This window comes from Contarinia nasturtii, unplaced genomic scaffold (assembly GCF_009176525.2).
Source record: "Contarinia nasturtii isolate CC-2019 unplaced genomic scaffold, AAFC_CNas_1.1 Cnas_scaffold_326, whole genome shotgun sequence".
Classification (NCBI taxonomy): domain Eukaryota; kingdom Metazoa; phylum Arthropoda; class Insecta; order Diptera; family Cecidomyiidae; genus Contarinia; species Contarinia nasturtii.
This window is the reverse complement of record NW_022197681.1, coordinates 90,278-109,236: the sequence shown is the minus strand read 5'-3', so window position 1 is coordinate 109,236 and position 18,959 is coordinate 90,278. Positions and strand designations below refer to the sequence as shown.

Genomic DNA, 18,959 nt, shown 5'->3' with positions numbered 1-18,959 from the left:
TTTAATTTTTGAAACATCGTGTTTCTTTACTACGGATTGTAAACAATGCAATCGAGAATCATATTTTTGGAATACGTCCCAAGGAAAAGTACTATCAAGATACGTTACAAATGTTGGCAATGATTTATCCTGGGCAAAAATCGCTACCCTGGGCAAAATCAATAGTATGGCCCAAATAAGAGATCCATTTTCGGAAAAAATTTTGCAGTTACACTTTCAAACAAAATGATGTACACTCACCTACACTTAATTAAAACCAATTGTTTAAAAAAAAAGTTATAGCAAAATTATGAGTATACAGCCGTTTTTTTGTTCATTTTAGGAGCTTTCCCTTCATCGAAAATACCAATTTATTACCAACGAACGACCTGAGTAAACATGTAAGATCTTTATTAACCGGCGCTCTTTGAGACAGTCTTATTATAAAATAGTTCAATCAACTAGATGAATAATAGGTTTTTTTTAATTAATTTAATAATTTGAGTTTCGTTAAATCAAAAGAATACATTTCCCTTGACCGTATTATCAATTAATTATCACATAACTGTTGAGTTAATCGTGATTTAAATCGATTTTGATTGAGTAAATAGTGCTTAAAAGTATTCTCGATGAATCACCTTCGACTGGAAACGACGATGAAAAGAATTAACCAGATTATGACGACGAAACAATCATATTTAAATCACACTCTCACTCCTCAGAGATGTAGATGATGTATTATTCAAAAAGAGGGAAAGTCTTACAATATCTTCAGTAATTTCTCTTGAAGAATGCCGGAACATTTCCCGAAAATACTTCTTTCGGAACGATCGTTTTCCTGGAAATGTGAGAATTTTTCCAATAAAATTAACCGAATTTACATGAACGTTCGTTCGGAAAAATGTATTTTCGGGAAAGGTTCCGGCATTTTTCTTGAATGCAAAAATTATAAATAAGGTTTTTTTGTGAGTTTGAAAATATTTTTTTGAATGACACTTATGTTATTAATTGTCTCACATCACATTTTCTGTTATCCTTACAAAGCAATATTGCCCTTAAATTTCATCGAAGAAAGATTAATCATCATGATTAATTCAAACAATTAGAAAAAAATGTATTGAACCAAAACATTATCATATTTGGTTTGTTGTGTTCTAGGGAAATTTATCTGTTCGCAAATATATATTATTCGATGGTACATATACTATGCATATTTTACGAATAATGCATTGAATGTACGTGTTTTGCGAATATTTTGCGAATATTCGCAGTGAATATACGCAAAATATACGCAATATTCACAGTGTTTTGATTGAGATAAAAACCCCTAGGTTGTGTTATATTTATAACTTGCTTTTAGCACCTTTTGGTTGGATGTCAATGTAAGGTTGTAAGCATGGATAAAGTTCTTTACTGGATTTGAAGACAGCCAGATCCGAGATTAATTTTGTGTTAGGTCTTCTATCAACTATTGTGGTAGTCGATGTTGCATCTTTGATTTCATTTGTATTTCCGACACCACCTTCGGCCGTTGAAATAATATGAATGGAAAGTGTTGATCGATTTGCTCCAGTTGACAAAATGTAGCACTTATAGTATTCTAATAATTCCGACTTTGTAGCATTGCGTAAAATAGCAACTTCTTTTTCCGCACGATCGAAATGATACTGCTGCAACGAGATCTCATTTAGAAATTTGTTGAAAAGAGTTGAAAGGCGTTTTGGTTTTTCCAACTTTTGCGCTGAAAGAGCTTCTTTATGCCGATTAAATTCTTCGTCAGACATTTCTTCGATTTGTTTCTGGAATGAAAAAAGTAATCATAAAAACAGTAAAAAAAAAAACAGTATATCACGGGGGATGGCAGTCCCCCAAGTGACGCGATACCAACATACATATGAAATATATGTATATTTGCGTCACTCTATACTGTAAAGAAATGAAAATCGATACCGCTGACTTTTGGAAAGGGGTTTTTGCATATTTTAGTAGTGCTCGGGCACCAAATTAAGAATCCGCAAAAAAATTAAAAAATTTCAAAATTTGACCGCTAGGTGGCGTTTCAAAAAAAAGGTTATATAAAAAAATATAAAAATTGTTTGTGTATTTGATTGCAAGCGTCACTAAAAATTTATATCAGATCATTTTCAGATTTGATGTGCAGTATTGCGTCACAGTGAGAACTTCCAAAGAAGTGTTTTTTACTTATATTAAATACAATAATATTTTTTATATGTGTTTTTAAACACGTATATTCACACATTTTTGCTCGTGAACAAATTTGAAACTTTTTTAGTTCATTATTACGTTGAAAAGTGTAATATAACGTTTTGACCTGTTTTGGTGGTCATTTTCGTATCAAATGGAACGGAGATTATGTGCATAGTTTCCAATTTACGAATTCCAGTGGAATTTATCAACTACATTCACTTAATAAAATTTATATACTCACCATCATTGAATCTAGGAATATTTCAATACGTTCCTCACAATAAATCGGATGTTTGACCGATTGAACAATGAAACGGATACCTTGTGCTCCATTTGCTTTACGAGATGCGCAAAAAACAATATATCCCAGTTGTTCTTTTGTACGCAATGTGTTGTAACATGGTTCACAAAGAATTTGTGAAACCTAAAAATAAAAATAAAATATTTTGATCTCCGAATGTTAATCTATTTGTTGTACTGTTATTCTTACCAGATCAATAAAAACGTTGGCGGTGTCACTTTGCATGCCACACTGAAGATACAGTTCGGTACATGAACTTTTATGGAATTCATTTTCTGTTACAAATCGATATGATTCTTGATTGACCAATTTATATTCTCTCTTCAAAAGCAATTGACGGGATAGCAATGGTAGTGTGTTTGCATTGGTTGTTTTTAATTTTTGTTCGACAATACTGGCCAATGCTATGGCTTTCTGCTTATTAACATTTCCATGAATCAAGCATTCCACATGCATTCGAGATAAAAAGTCCTTAATGTATTGTTCCAAACGCTCCACTGTCACCACTGAAATATAAGATTTAAACACACAAAATTATGATTAAATGCAATTATGAACTCTTGACATTTCATTTACATGAAACAGCATCAATCAATTCTTGTTTTGTCCAAGCATGTTCCGTAAGAATGAGTGCTAGATAGTATACTGCATGCTGATATGGTTGTTCTGCGTTGAAGTTTTTTAAGGCGCGATGCATTTGCTCTTTGATTACTTCGAACCGTTTTGGACAAAATTCAAAATTGAACAATTGATCGATGACTTTACTGAGTAAAATCTGCTGTTTATGACTGTATCCGCTTATTGATAACTGAAAATTGACAGGAACAAAAAATCAATCGAATGCTTAATAACGAAAAGTGAATATTATTTGTTTAATAAAATATGAATGTTTAAAAAATAGTTTGACCAAAATAACTTACACTAATACCATTTGATGTGTTGCTCACTCCAAATCGAAGGCCCGCCAAATCAGCTTCATATAAATATTCATTCAGCTCATCTTTGAATAACTGAACAAACATGTGTGTCAAATTGCAATTGAGTGGATCAGAATACGCCATTGGACTAGAGAAATCAAAATTCATGATGGTTTTCGGTTTACGAAATTCTGTGTCTTGTTTGAACCATACACGCATGATTGGGTCATCACGTAAAATGATTGGATATGGTTGGATTTCTGATTCACACGTACATAATTCGAAATCAGTTGGTATGAATGGATTTAGCATCGGAAAATTTAGATTTTCATTTAGGCCACAATTTTTCCAGTCCTGTTCAAAGAAAAAATATAGCGTTGAATTGCAGGGGATATTATTAATTAACATACATTGCTGTTAAATAGTTTGAAATCATCTCATAAGTAAGAAAATTCGACATTTTACCAATAATAATTTGGCAAGCTTTTCAGTAAAAATTCTTAATAATTAAAAATAAAATAATAAAAAAAACTTTACCACAAAAGAGAATTTGGGTCACTTTTTTCAACAATGTTTCGGGATTTATAATACTTGATTGAGATTTTAAACAATTGTTTTTTAATGTATTCAATTGTATTTTGAAAATCTACAAATTCAAATGCCGATCGCATAAAAATTCCAAACTTGCAAATATTCTTGAATTTTTGGATTAGCCACATTGAGTACGTGAAATAGAGTAGTTAGGAATTAATAAGTATTTAAGTCTCAAAATATTTTCTTTTAAAACTTAAGTTGTTCTCAAACTTTCTAGCGGCAGTGTAAGTTAACAAGTCTATTGGTGTTCAAATCGAATTATAGTTTTGCGTTTTGCGATATCGTAATAAATTTTTATTAGGATGATAATTATTATGTTCTTTATCGTTATTAGGATCGGATCCTAATAACGTTATTATGATTTTATTAACTTATCATGATAAAATTATAATAATGTTTTTAGGATTACATCCTAATACTTATTATGTTTTATCATAATATTTGTTAGGATTGATCTTAATAAATACCGTGTTCACTTGATAGCATATTGTTATTCAGCCAAAAACAATTTTCAACAGATGGCGCTACTTCAGACAAGTGAAGTGTCCACGGTATTTATTAAGATGAATCCTAATAAATATTATGATAAAACATAATAAGTATTAGGATGTAATCCTAATAACATTATTATGATTTTATCATGATAAGTTAATAAAATCATAATAACGTTATTAGGTTCCGATCCTAATAACGATATTGGTGGGAATGCTCATTATTATTAACTTATCATAATATTTTTTTATTACGTGCAAAACTATAAATCGAATAACCTTACCTCAACAACATCGTCAGAAATTGACTCGAATCGATATTTAGTCCCATACCTGAAATTCCAGAAAAAAGCAATTATATAGGAATATTTTATAAAAAAATTGAGGCCAATAACAAATGAAATGTCAGAATAAAAAGTCGACTTGTAATTTGAGTCCATAAAAGTGGAACACGGAGTTATTTTACATAATTGATAATTTATTCTTTGTAATATACTATAGATTTTTATTTCAAGTCGGATTTTTTTTCAAGCTCATTCAATTTATATATTTATGTACAATGGATCAAACAAATTGATTAAATTTGAGATTGATATATATATATTAGGGTGGGTCAATTAAAAAAGTTCAAAGCATTATCGCGATTCTGGTACTATGGATCGTAACAAGTATTTTGGCCCAAGGAACCATACCTTTAAAATGAATTTCGGTCGGGTTTCAGGTCAACAAAATCAGGGGTTGAGAGGTTATGACCCCCTAGGGGGTGGGGGGAGCTGGAGGGCAACTGACCCAAAAAATTTCTCTCATCATTCTGAACAACTTTGTAGAACATAATTTTTTGATCCGATGATAAAATCGACATCCACAAAAAAAATTTGGGAAAAAAAAGAAGAAAACGACCATTTTTGCCAGTTTTTGTATGGAAATCGTATCAAACCGATATTATATGGCAAAATAAATGTCAAAAATGGTTTCCTCGACCCCAAGAACCCCCGCATACACATTTGGCTAGGGAAAAAATAATGATTTTTTGAATTTTTAATGCAATGTCTAAGTCGATTTTTCAATATTTTGGAAAATAACTGCCAAAAAAATTCCGCGGACTCGAAATTCATTTTAGATGTATGGTTCCTTGGGCAAAAATACTTGTTACGATCTATAGTACCAGAACCGCGATGATGCTTTGAACTTTTTTTCAGCGCCATACAATTTGACCCACCCTTATATATATTATATATATATTACCATACCAGTATTCAGTTTCATTACATATCGGTTCGACTTTCTTGCCAACAATAACAATGCGACATTTTTCCGGTACTAATTCGTTCATTAAATTTTGAATAAGATCTGGTCGCCATTCAGATATTAAATACGGAGCGGTGAGCACTTCTTCCATTGGATATAATTGCATCGAATGGACTACACTAGAAACGAGCAACAATGCAGTTTCTTTGTCTTTAAATCGAAATTGCATTTCACTCAAGTTTAAGTATTCTTCAAAAATCCACTTTTTCGGTCCGCCTGTTCGCAACATGTTGATATACTGAGAGTGATTTTTTTCATTAATATTGAAAGAAACTCAACATAAATATGTATTATAAATGGAACTTACTTGGAAAATTATTTTTATGATTTCATCATTATTTTCGAAACCGGTTTGTGTTAAATCTACCATTATATCAAAAAATCCAAATCCACGCGCTAGCGTATTGTGACCCGCTAATAAGCTGTTAGACCAACCTCTGCTTTTCAACTCCGATAAAATGCTACCTAAGAGGCGAATCACAAAAGAGTTTCTTACATTCCAATGGTTCTCACACAGAAAAAACTAAATAAGATAAAATGCTACCTTTTCCTTCATGACCAATTAAATGGCTCAAATATGCTTCTGGCTGGAATAAAATATAATAAATTAATAAGGTTAGAACTAACTGAAAGAGGACCTTCAGTATGAAAACTTGTGAAAAGACTTACGCCAGCCTTATAAAACTGATCCAAATCACCCGTGGGAAAAGTGAGTGTTAGTGTTCGCGAATCTTTCACTGGAACAATTGATATCTAGCGATGATCAGAAGAAAAGGGTGGAAAAATGGAAGTATGAATAATGATAATAGAACAAAATGGAAAAAGAATCAAAGGAATAATTAATACTTTCGTTGCATAATGTTCTTTCAAAAACGGATGATTTGTCCATCGTGGAGATATAACACTTTTATTCACAATTTCCGAAAATCGTGATATGACCATGGTTTCGAGTTCATCAAGTGTTTCGCGCCCATACACAGCTAAACACATGATATTTGCTGAATACCTAAGGGGGGAATCACAAAAGAAAAGAACGAATAATCAAAAAATTATTAGTGAATTAGCGTGTCCACTAACTTCTATTGGTTGCCCTAAATGCCAATTTTCTCACAAGGCAAGTTTTATTTTAAACTCTCGGAGACTCGGTATAGAGCACTCAAACAGTGAAAAAAGTCCAGATCGTGATTTGGATGATATGGAATGCGATTTTTTTCATTCTGATTTCACCAGGTGATAAAGAAAATTGAGTAGTATTTGTAAATCGAAGAATTTTTTTTAATTATTTCTTTCATTTTTCGCGACTTTTTCACCATTTACTTGGGCGGCCTGTATGAAAAACACGGAAGACCGCTGAAATGACACTGTCGTATATCCGTACATCTTTTGTATTGGCGACAACTATTGAATAGTGAGAAAATTGGCATTTCGGGCAACCAATAGAAGTTCTAAATTAGTGAGCAACAGCGAAACATTTCATAACAAACTGCATCATAACTTAAGTTGCAGTTTGTTTCTCATTATTTTATTGTTTTTCTCTAATTCTCAACTCTTAAATGTTGACATTTGATTTACATTCCAGTTTAAGTTGAAGATTTTTCTCAACTTTTCTGAGGGTATCTTTGTTTCTCAACGGTTCATATACACAGAAACAAGTATCGGAGTACGCTTACTCACACTTGCGGTGTTAGTAGAGGCTTTACCCCTCAAAATGAGTTACGCACTCTATTTAACTCTATTTTTGGTGTAAGTTTCATCGAAGTAAACGCATCACAGCACATCACAGTGAAAAAAGCATAGCAGTGAAACGTCAAGTTTGACAGCTACTACGCGTACCAGTAGTGTCATCCAGCTGCTGGAGTCCAGCAGCTGTTTTTTCAAAAAGCAACATTCAATAATGATTTTTATTTCTGAAAAACTCAAAAAATCTTCTTTTTAATTATTTTTTTCGGATGGATAAAAATAATTAATTCACGATTTGATTCAAAATTGGTCATGTTCTAAAAAAATAACATTTTTCCATTCGCTACAAACTGTCCATTTGAATTGACATTTTTGTTCTTATGCTAGCGTATTCAGCAGCTCGATGTGCACATAAATTCAGAATAGACATTTTTTATTTTATAAATTGGTTTTATCTTTCATTTTTTTAACCGCTACTTTTATCCGTGTTAAATGAATAAATTCTTGAAATATCTACACTGAAACAAAAAAAATCTTGATTCAGCTGCTGGAGTCGGACTATACATTTCAATCACATTCAAGCGAAGAATTGCATAAAATCAACATTCGGTAACTTTTATTAAACTAAAGAAAATTATATTATTATTATTATGCATGTAAAGTTGTTTAAAATTATTTTAGCAACAAAAATTAATAAAAATCCAGTAATGAATTATTGTCGTTGTTTGTTATAAACATAGATGCGTACTGAAATAGTTCGGTACGTTCATTTGACATATTACAGGTGGCGCGTCGAACCGCAAAACTACGTATTTCATTAGTATGGAAAAAAGAGATACATGTGTAGTACATATGTATGTACGTTGCCGCATGCGTTCAACGAGTTATGTTTCATTGCGTGCATATGAGTCTGTGTATACGCTAACGAATATGATTGCTAAGTGTATCGTCACATACGTTCGATGAAACTAACACCAAAAATAGAGAAAAATTGAGTGCGTAGCTCATTTTGAGGGGTAAGCGTACTCGAATACTTGTTTCTGTGTAGTCTCTTACATTCTAATGGTTTACAACTCTCACTCACTCACACAGACACACTGAGAGAATCTCTGTCTATCACACATATTTTGTTTGTATCAACATCAGCATTTGGAAATCTCATAATATATATTAGAATTAATGTATGAATGTGAATGATGATAATGAAAATAATCGAAAAAAAACAATAAGAATTAAAAAATAATAGAAAAGCAATTTATAAGTGAATTGCCCCGGCTGAATACCATTTTTCGTGGAACTTTAAAAGTTCTTCACGAACATTAATTCCAAATTTTTTCGGATCTTCACTTAGTGTCTTCGCATTACCGGTACCAAATTTACTGTACGGATGTGTTGGATCGGCCAGTGCTTTGTTCACTTGTCGAATTCGCCATACATCAGTGGCAAGATTTTTCTCGTGTTCTGAATTGACTGCATTAATTTCACGATCAGTTGCGCTGTCTGTGAACAACGGAGCAATGAAAAACTGAGCGAATCGATCTAGAGCACCTTCCAATTTATTGTACACCACATCAAAATAATACTTCTTATATTTTCCCAGTAAACAATTGTTAAAGCAAATACATCCATTACGGTTGAAATTGGCGCCACATTCATTTTAAACGTCACCAATGGAAGGAAAGAAGAAAAAAAATAACTTACTTAGAAACTTAACTATGCAATAAGATCAATAAAGCCAAGAAAAAAATGTCATTTTTCCATATTCCTATCACCTATCGTCAAAAATGGATTTAATTCAGGTTGGGCGCATATTTTTTCATTTTAGTTCAAACTCAATGGGAAATGGGAATATCACATGAATTTTATCCTATTTTGACGGTAGAAGAGGGTGAAACTATGTCATTTGCATCTCCGAATTGAATTACATATTTTAACGCTAAATTCAACTAAAAATCGTTATCATAATTTTTCTAAAAGCAAAAATTAAAGAAATATTTTCCTTTTGAAAGTTTATCCATACCGTATTGTCAGCATATGTTGATGCATTCGAACTGCCACCATTCTCCGATAGATATGTGCTGTAAGCATTTTCGTTAGGATATTTTCTCGTACCGAGGAACAGCATATGCTCACAGAAGTGTGCAAGTCCAGGTAGATTCTCTGGATCACTCATATGCCCTATCAGAAAAGAAGTAGATAGAAATAATGAAAATTAATCAATATCATAGCTACAACCCGCACACTACTGATCTAATGGTAAACCCTTCTGCGTTTCGTTTGGAATTTTATTATAAAATTCTAGGGGCTTTTAAGTATATACATTTTGCAAAATATACACAAATATTCATCATATATACGGCATAAATCTCCAGTGAATATTTCATATTTTATTCTGTATTGTATAGCTACACAGGAACGAAGAAAATCCGCCGAAATATATACTGAAATAGTAGTATTGACTTGAAGTTAAAAGCCCCTAGATAAAATTACTGATCTTTACCCACGTCAACCGTCATCGATGCAGCTGCTTTATCGGTAGCCGGATCACTAATCAGTAACACTTTCAAGCCATTGCTCAATTGTAAACCACGGTAATCACGATTATCTTGTTGAGATTTCACAATATTATTGACTCGTAATGGTTTTGCACCATCAGAAATTGTTACTTTTATCGACGGTAAAGCACTTTTGCTGCTCGCCAAATTTGAATCCATCTTGGTTTGTATATTACGAGCAAAGAATGTACGGCAACGTTGGAAATTACTAAAAACCACAAGAACAAAATATAAAAAAGTTTCTCTTATTAAAAAAAAACGTAAAGATGTTAAAAAAACGTGTTCATGCATTACAAACACAAAAATAGGTGTCAACGGGAATGGAAAAACTTAAATGTAAATATCAAAATTCGCAAGGATATGCAAAAATAAAGGTTTGTTATTCACGTTGATTCAATTGGTTGCGTGGCGTGTTATTTTTTTTAAATATATAATTTAGATATTTATTTGTTTGAATGTCTTTGAAAAAACGTCTTTCAAAAAGCTTTTGTCTCTATAAATTTTCAAAAATGACTAAAAAAATAAAATACTTGAATAAGTACATTAAAAAAATACTTATTAAATTAAAAGAATTAGAAGTTTTTATAAATACTATTTTGCTATTTTTTACTACTCAATCAATGTGACATTTCGAAATGGCTTCGACAATCAATTGCACAAATTGAAATCACCTTATTAAAATACCACGGTTACATATTGTTGTTATCGTAAGACGATAAACTTGAAAAAACATTAAATACTATTTTGTTGTGTTTTATAGCAGCGAACAAATTTCAATTGGATTTAAACAAATAGTGCAAATAATGTAATAATAATAATAATTATGAAGTCCGTGTTGAAATGAATGACTGTCTTCTCTGCTACTTCCAGCTGACGTAAAGTGACACTCGAACGTAATAGATAAAAAAAAACAGAACTACCAACATAACCTGTGCAGTTGTCAAAACGTCAGAAATCCAAAAAAATTAACTGTCATCACGTAACAAATAATCTAAACCAGATAGAAAACAGACAAAAAATAAAAAAAGTTTTTTTAGTCTGAATGGAGTCCCAATAATAGCAGAAAACTGTTATCAGTGAAAAGAAAAACAAATCTTAAATAACATTTCCGAATTTTCTGTAATTAATTCAAAACTATTTTTGTTTAACGAAAAGTAGAAGAAATATTTATTTTGTTGTGTTTTTGATCGAAAAGTGAAGACAGTTGAATTATGGGATTTGCTGCATTGTGTTCGGCATCAAAATGCTCAAGATTGACAAAATCCGTGATTAGCAATTTTGTTGGTGCATCAGCTGCTGTATCACATATCAGGTACAATATTTTTACGGATATTTGCAATTCTCTTACATACATTCATTTAATTGGCGGAAAGGAATATATTTTCTCATGACATTTATGATACCGACATTGGCGCAACGTATTCACAATGCGAAGAAAAGTTATATAATCAATGATATATTTATAAAAAAAGATACGATTAATTTGTGTTGCATTTTGAAATTGTTGAAACCGGGTTTTTAGACAAATTTGGAAATTGATAAGTACCCAATACCTTCTATCCATAAAGAGAAAACACTTAACCTCAACTGTGTAATTCATACCAAAACAAATACAAAATGTGGCTTGCAACAAAAAACTTCATATTAAAACGTATACTAAAATCAAAAAATTAATTTCTCATAACAGACAACAACGACGAAATGCTGGCAAGTGGTTTCCAGATGAAGAATATATTAAATCATACTCTGGAGTAGTACTTTATCCTACTGAAGAAACGAAATGGCTGAAACCAATGTATAATGGCAAGTTTAAACAACTAAAATATTTCAATTATTCATACATATATGCACGATTTCATTTTTATATATAAACTTTAAACTTTTATTTTCTAAAATGAAAACAAAATATGTCGTTTAATTTCTGTGTAGAGAAAGCAATGTTTCCACCGCCACCAGAAAAAGCAGTAAGGAATATGATTTTGAATTTTGGGCCACAACATCCAGCTGCTCACGGTGTACTTCGTTTGATTCTAGAGTTGGAGGGTGAAGTTAGTATAATTTAATATACCTCCATCTCAATGAGAGTTGTCTACTTTAACATTTTTATTTTAAATATCAACTCAACACAGACTGTCATCAGAGCTGATCCACACATTGGACTTTTGCATCGTGGTACGGAAAAATTGATTGAGTATAAAACATATACTCAAGCCCTCCCCTATTTTGATAGGTTTGTTAATTTTTTCTAGATTTTACTCAATTAATCACACAATTTTTCAATTCAAACTATAGATTGGACTACGTATCAATGATGTGTAATGAGCAATGTTATTCATTAGCCGTTGAAAAATTGTTGAATATCGACGTTCCGATCCGCGCCAAATATATTAGAAGTAAGATAGCAAAATGTTCACCATTATAAAGAAATTATTTTTTTTATTAATTACACGTAATTCTCTATCTATAAACATATACCACCCTTTCTAACAAACAAAAAAACTACAAACTACAGCTTTGTTTGCCGAATTAACTCGTATCTTAAATCATATAATGGCTGTGGGGACACATGCTTTGGATGTGGGTGCAATGACACCATTCTTCTGGTTGTTTGAGGAACGTGAAAAACTTATGGAATTCTACGAGCGAGTATCAGGGGCTCGTATGCATGCCGCTTACATCCGACCAGGTGGTGTTTCACTTGATTTGCCGCTTGGTTTGATGGATGATATTTATGACTTCGCATCACGATTTGGTGAACGCTTGGATGAAACTGAAGATCTATTAACTAACAATCGTATCTGGATTCATCGTACAGTTGATGTTGGTTGCGTCACCGCTGAAGATGCTTTGAACTATGGATTCAGTGGTGTCATGCTGCGAGGTTCTGGTATTAAATGGGATTTGCGTAAATCTCAACCATATGACGCATATGATTTAGTCGAATTCGATGTACCAATTGGAACTAAAGGCGATTGCTATGACAGGTATAATAACCTAGTAGATTTAATTGATTCAAATTTCATTTTTTTTTGTAGATGTCTTGAACTACTTTTTATTGTAAAAGTAATATTTAATTCTATTAATGTTTCCAAATTAATTACTAGATACTTGTGCCGCGTAGAAGAAATGCGTCAGTCGTTGCGTATAATCAACCAATGCTTGAATCAAATGCCATCTGGCGAAATAAAAACAGACGATGCCAAGATTACCCCACCAACACGTGGCGAGATGAAAGAATCAATGGAGGCATTGATCCATCATTTTAAATTGTTCACACAAGGTTATCAAGTACCACCCGGTGAGTAAATGGTTTTTATATCGAATAAAAAGTGCAACACAATTCTTTGAATTAATAAACTGGTTTTATTTAATCACTTCCAGGTGTAACGTATACAGCTATCGAAGCGCCAAAAGGAGAGTTTGGTGTTTATCTCGTGTCAGATGGATCAAGTCGGCCATACCGATGTAAGATTAAGGCGCCCGGATTTGCACATTTAGCTGCACTTGAAAAAATTGGCCGTAAACATTTATTGGCTGATATTGTTGCAATCATTGGAACATTAGATGTTGTATTTGGTGAAATTGATCGATAGATTCAGAAGCTCAACCAAATGTAACTAAGATAAACAAATAAATTAAAAACCAAAACCTCATGTCAATCAAGGTGGGGCGTTTTATTCACAATAAAAACACTTTTTATTTTGAAATTATTAATTCATATCATTTTCATTAGCCAGCGTAATTGATAGTCATTGCCATCTTGTTCTTCAGCATCGAAGTTAGCCAACTCTTGCTTGGACGTTAAATCTGGTGAATCAAGACGAACTGTAATAAAAATAATAATGTAACATACTACTAGTATGATACTAGTAAATTCCTGTTCTTGTTCGTTGTTTTCTTCTCATCGTAATTCTTTTATTCGGGCAAGCATTTGCTTCTTGTTACATGGGCACAACTACACTTCACGACATCCTCTTTAAATCGATTTTTTTGAGAAATTTCATTTTTTTTAGTTATAAAAATGATGGGGAACGATGAATTGGGGTTGGGGAAAGCTGATTTAAGGATCAAAAATATTGCACCTGTTCGGGATATGAAAAAAAAAACAGCCCCTGTAAAAGGTCAATTTTTGGGGTCAAAATGGAAATTATCAAGTAGTATCACGTCCAGATTTCAAAATTAACTATATAGATCAATAGTAAATGAAGAAAAAATAATTTAGTGAAAAGGGGGTTGCCCCTCTTGGGTATTAGTGGGGGGAGTACCCAACTTGTCCAAAACCTCATTGGATCAAAAAGTGATGTATGGCAAATTTGTTCAGAATGACGAGAGAAATTTTTAGGGTAGCGCGCGCGCTGACGAATGTATTCAATACACACATTTTCATCAATAAATGCATAACGCGCCACCTACTCAAATTCCGACTCAAAAAGAAAGAAAATCGACTTTACAGTATCGGACCCCCTAGGGGATGGGGGGAAGGGGAGGGCAGCTACCCTAAAAAATTTCTCTAGTCTGTCTCTGTGTAACAATACAAGCGTAAGCCTGTATCACACATACGCTCCGTACACACAACGCGCATCGGCTGCTGTATAAGTGAATATGCGGCAAAATATAGTACTATACAGGGTGGGCCAGAATAAGTGTAGCTTTTTTGCACCTACGTAATTTCAACTACAATGCTTTCCGATCACCCTTTGGTTCACCGTTATGTTTATTCATGTTTGTGCAATCCACTGTGACGATGCACAGTATTGCGCAGTTATTGTTTACTTTACAATAGCAATGGATGTGAAACGTCAACTAGTTTTGAATTTGCACAAAAAAGGTTTGCGACAAGTTGATATTTTTCGGAAGCTTCAGAGCAGAGCTGGGCACGAACAGTCGGTCGTTCGTTCGTACATTGAAAAAATATGTTTTTGTGGTCGGTCGTTCGTTCGTTGAAATTATTAATGATCGGTCGGTCGTTCGTAAAAATTGGAATGTTCGTTGTGTTCGTTCGTAAGTGCGATCGAGCACCGAACACGTCCGGACGTCCGGATGTTCGGCGCAAAAATTGTCAAATCAAGTTTACAATTCTCTGTTGAATTTTTTGAAATTTACAAAAAATAATAATAATTAAATAAATGAATTTTAGTTTGAACACTAACAAAATACGAAATTTCCTTATTACGAATTTTAGGAAATTCCATATATTTGGTATAGTCCATACCTGAAATAACCTCATATTTTCAATGATGAAATAAATATAGATGAATTTCATAACATTTCGTAATAAAAAAAATTTATATTTTGAACACTTCACACAAACTATTTTTGCTGTATGGGTTACAACAAAACTTAGCTATCAGACGCGATACAGTATTTTACTGTAGTTTAAGTCAAAATTACAATATTTTGCTGTAACTTATTTTAATTTTTATTTAAATTCAATGAAATCTTATATTTTAAAATATCCAGTGATTAAACCATTTTTTGGTTTGATACTTTGAACAACCCGGAGCATGCGGAACGGTTTCAAAATGATTTGCACTGGTGTATATACACTATTGTAAAGTATGTATTCGTATTTGGTTGCGTGCTATGCTAACACAGCTGTACGCGACTGTGTGTGTGTGTGTTTACACGGACACAGTGCAAACCATTTTCTCTACGTTTCGCTTGCTCCGTTTTGGTTTAAGCCAAACTGAAACCAATCACAGAAGCCGTTTTCAAATTGGTTTGTATCAGAACTGTCAAACTATTCCAGATCGCTGAAAATATCCAAGCGAATTCATTGTCATTCAAACAATTTTATTGTATTTAAATAAAAATTAAAATAAGTTGCAGCAAAATATTGTAATTTTGATTTAAACTACAGTAAAATACTGTATCGCGTCTGATAGCTAAGTTTTGTTGTAACCCATACAGCAAAAATAGTTTGTGTGTTGAGAAAGAAAATTTATATGAATTAGAAATTATTTGAAAATTTATTTATTCAAATATTTTTTTCTTTAAATTTGTACAATTATGAATTATTTAACAACTCAGGGTTTACAATTTTGCTTCGAACATCCGGACGTCCGCACGTGTTCGGTGTTCGATCGCACATACGAACGAACACAACGAACATTTCAATTTTTACGAACGACCGACCGACCATTAATAACTTCAACGAACGAACGACCGATCACAAAAAAGGAAAGGAACGTACACGAACGACCGATCACAGTCGGATATTGATGTTCGTGCCCAGCTCTGCTTCAGAGCGACAATATCAATTTGAGATTTATTCAGCGCACCATAAAACGATACAAGGAACATGGAACAGTCGATGTGGAACGAAAACCGGGCAGAAAAAAATCCGTAAGAACAAAAGATCTGGTCAAAAAGGTACGAGACAAAATTCGTCGAAATAACAAAAGAAGCGCTAGAATCTTGGCTCGTGAGCACAATATCAATCGATCTTCAATGCGACGAGTGTTGAAAGAAGATTTGGGAGTTAAACCATTTAAAAAAAATTGAAAACATGGTTTGACAATCAAAAATAAGCAAGACAGAAAGCAGAAATGCAAAGAACTGCTACGCCGGCGCGCAACCTCAAACATTGTTTTTTTCAGACGAAAAGTTGTTCCTTTTGCAGCCAAGTCTCAACGCGCAAAATGATCGCGTGTATGCAGCGTCAATTGAGGACATTCCTGAAGATGATTTAGTCGTTGAACGATTTCAAAATGTGTCGAGTGTCATGGTTTGGGCCGCCGTTTCGGCCGGCCACAAATTTCCCCTTGTTTTCGTTGAAAAAGACGTTAAAATTAACACAGCTGTGTATGAAGAAGAAATATTGCGCAAAAACTTGTTGCCACATGCCGAAGCTGTGTTTGGTGATGAACCTTGGGTGTTTCAGCAAGATAGGGCACCGGCACATCGAGCAAACAAAGTGCAACAGTGGTTACGAGAAAATGTGCCTGATTTTTTGAACAAAGATGAGTGGCCGCCATCGTCTCCAGACCTAAATCCGTTGGATTATTTTGTGTGGGGCTACATGCAATCGAAGTTAAATGATCTGAAGATTAAGAAAATTACAAAATTGGATGCATTCAAAAAGCAAATCGTCAAGATTTGGAACGATATTCCCATCGAAATGGTGCGCGCCGCGTGTAAATCGTTTTTACGACGTTTGCGTTTGGTGGTCCGTGCAAATGGAGGAAGAATCAAAACCAAAACATGAATCTAAAATTTTGGACCCTCTTCTAAATCCCAATTAAGTTTTTGTTCAATTTTAGTAAAAAACAATACGTTTTTTGAGCATATATAAAAGCGACACTTATTCTGGCCCACCCTGTATTATAGCTAGAAAAATATTATACTATAAGATTTTTATATACGAACCATTCCCTGGATTTTTTTACTCATAGCCAACAAACAAGTAGTGGAGGTGAAATTGACCAAAGTTTCACCCACTTCCATCGTTGAATTAGGTTGAAATTCAGGTGATATTTAACTGTGCGCCAAACCCTAATTAAATTTATTTTTATTGAATAATATTAGAATATTTGCATATGAATCAACATCCATATTAATGTAAAAATCATATAAAATTTTCTTCTAATTGTTCGTGTTTCAGTGCATAGCAGTGTTTTGTATATCAACAACTTTGATTGTTTTTTTTTCTCATTAGATTTGTATTCAATTGGTAGCAATCAATTGCAGCTAACATTTACATTTCTTGACAGTGCTTTTGGTAAGTACTCAAAAAACAGGATTTTTTCTAGATTTTATTTATGATCAATAGTTTACATTGTTTGTCGTATAAATTTCACAATCGAATGCAAATCATATTAAATATTGTTCCGTTGGTTTTTTTTCGATAAATTTCTTGAATACAATTGCATTTGATACAGCATTTTGGTGCTGGTTTTTTTCCTTTTTTGCGGTGATAGTAACAGTGTTGTTGAGTACAAAATAAGAATGGATTTTTTCTTAATTTTCATTAAAATCACAATGGCAAAAAGGTGAGGGCCCAAAATTTTTGGCGGTGTTCCAAGCAAAACAAAATATCAATTCTTAGGTATTTTTGCATGCTGATTCCGAATTTTGGGGTTTCAGGTCAAAAAAATCATATCTTGGGGGTTTTTGATCCCCGACCCACCAGGGGTGGGAAGACTTGGAGGGCAGGGGTCCTAAAAATTTCTTTCGTCATTCTAAACAACTTTGTAGTACATTACTTTTTACCTCCAACATACCCCTCAAAGGGTTTTTCAAAATTCCCACCCCCCAAGAGTGGCCCTATTTCGTGAGACACCCTGTAGGGGAGGATGGGGCGAATCGCCTCATTTTTTTTTTTGAAGTCAAATATCTCGGCAACTCATAATGACAAATGTCTGGTATCGTTTGAAAGGTGGTTTTAATACGCAACTTTTGTAGAAGAAACTTTTTTGTTTTGATACCATTTCAACATATGGAAAAATGGGCCGAATCGCCGCACCTTCAAAATTTCAATTCTTATCACTCTCTCATCTCACATATGAGTAATAAAACATAATCATTTTTATTTTAATTATATTTCTTTATCTTTACTTGATTATTATTGATAAGAAACTGTGAAAAACATTGTTGGCACTCAATAATAGAGAGATAAAAAGCATTTTTGAAGTATTTTGAGACCGAGAATCCCAATTTTCTGCGTTTTCTTTAAAAACAATCATGGGTTGAGGGGTTATGACCCCCTGAGTGGGGGGGAGTTGAATGGCAGCTGATCAAAACAATTCTTTCATCATTTTGAATTTGTAGTAAATCATTTTTTGATCCGACGAAATATTACAAAGTGTGATGCTCTCCTGTCCCCAATATCCCGATTGGGAACCCCTTATTTTTACGAACTCATTGTTTCTGCACATCCAATCGATCTGTATAGGTCAAATTAGAAAAAAAAATCTGATAGTTTGTG

The 18,959-nt window shown here is 33.1% G+C and overlaps 2 protein-coding genes across 3 annotated transcripts; one reads left to right on the top strand and one right to left on the bottom strand.

Annotated features, from left to right (window-relative positions):
- Window positions 1–368: 368 nt before the first annotated feature.
- LOC116337890 (insulin-degrading enzyme) lies at window positions 369–10,912 on the bottom strand. 2 transcript variants are annotated; one of them, XM_031762834.1, is made up of 15 exons: window positions 10,705–10,912; window positions 9,979–10,241; window positions 9,499–9,656; window positions 8,762–9,063; window positions 6,645–6,804; window positions 6,468–6,551; window positions 6,343–6,385; window positions 6,106–6,263; window positions 5,741–6,036; window positions 4,775–4,823; window positions 3,409–3,759; window positions 3,065–3,296; window positions 2,678–2,994; window positions 2,429–2,611; window positions 369–1,778 (listed from the first exon to the last, which is right to left on the bottom strand). In XM_031762834.1, exons 1-15 carry the CDS (start codon window positions 10,764–10,766, stop codon window positions 1,323–1,325), a joined length of 3,114 nt encoding a protein of 1,037 aa, XP_031618694.1. In that variant the 5' UTR covers window positions 10,767–10,912; the 3' UTR covers window positions 369–1,322. The 2 variants fall into 2 exon arrangements, with proteins under 2 accessions (XP_031618694.1, XP_031618695.1); XM_031762835.1 differs by having other exon boundaries at window positions 8,762–9,060.
- Window positions 10,913–10,914: 2 nt separating this feature from the next.
- LOC116337891 (NADH-ubiquinone oxidoreductase 49 kDa subunit) lies at window positions 10,915–13,723 on the top strand. The gene is made up of 8 exons (XM_031762836.1): window positions 10,915–11,345; window positions 11,721–11,836; window positions 11,963–12,081; window positions 12,163–12,263; window positions 12,326–12,426; window positions 12,546–13,017; window positions 13,138–13,331; window positions 13,415–13,723. The coding sequence occupies exons 1-8, from the start codon at window positions 11,245–11,247 to the stop codon at window positions 13,624–13,626; spliced, it is 1,416 nt and encodes a 471-aa protein (XP_031618696.1). The 5' UTR covers window positions 10,915–11,244; the 3' UTR covers window positions 13,627–13,723.
- The last annotated feature ends 5,236 nt before the right edge of the window (window positions 13,724–18,959 follow it).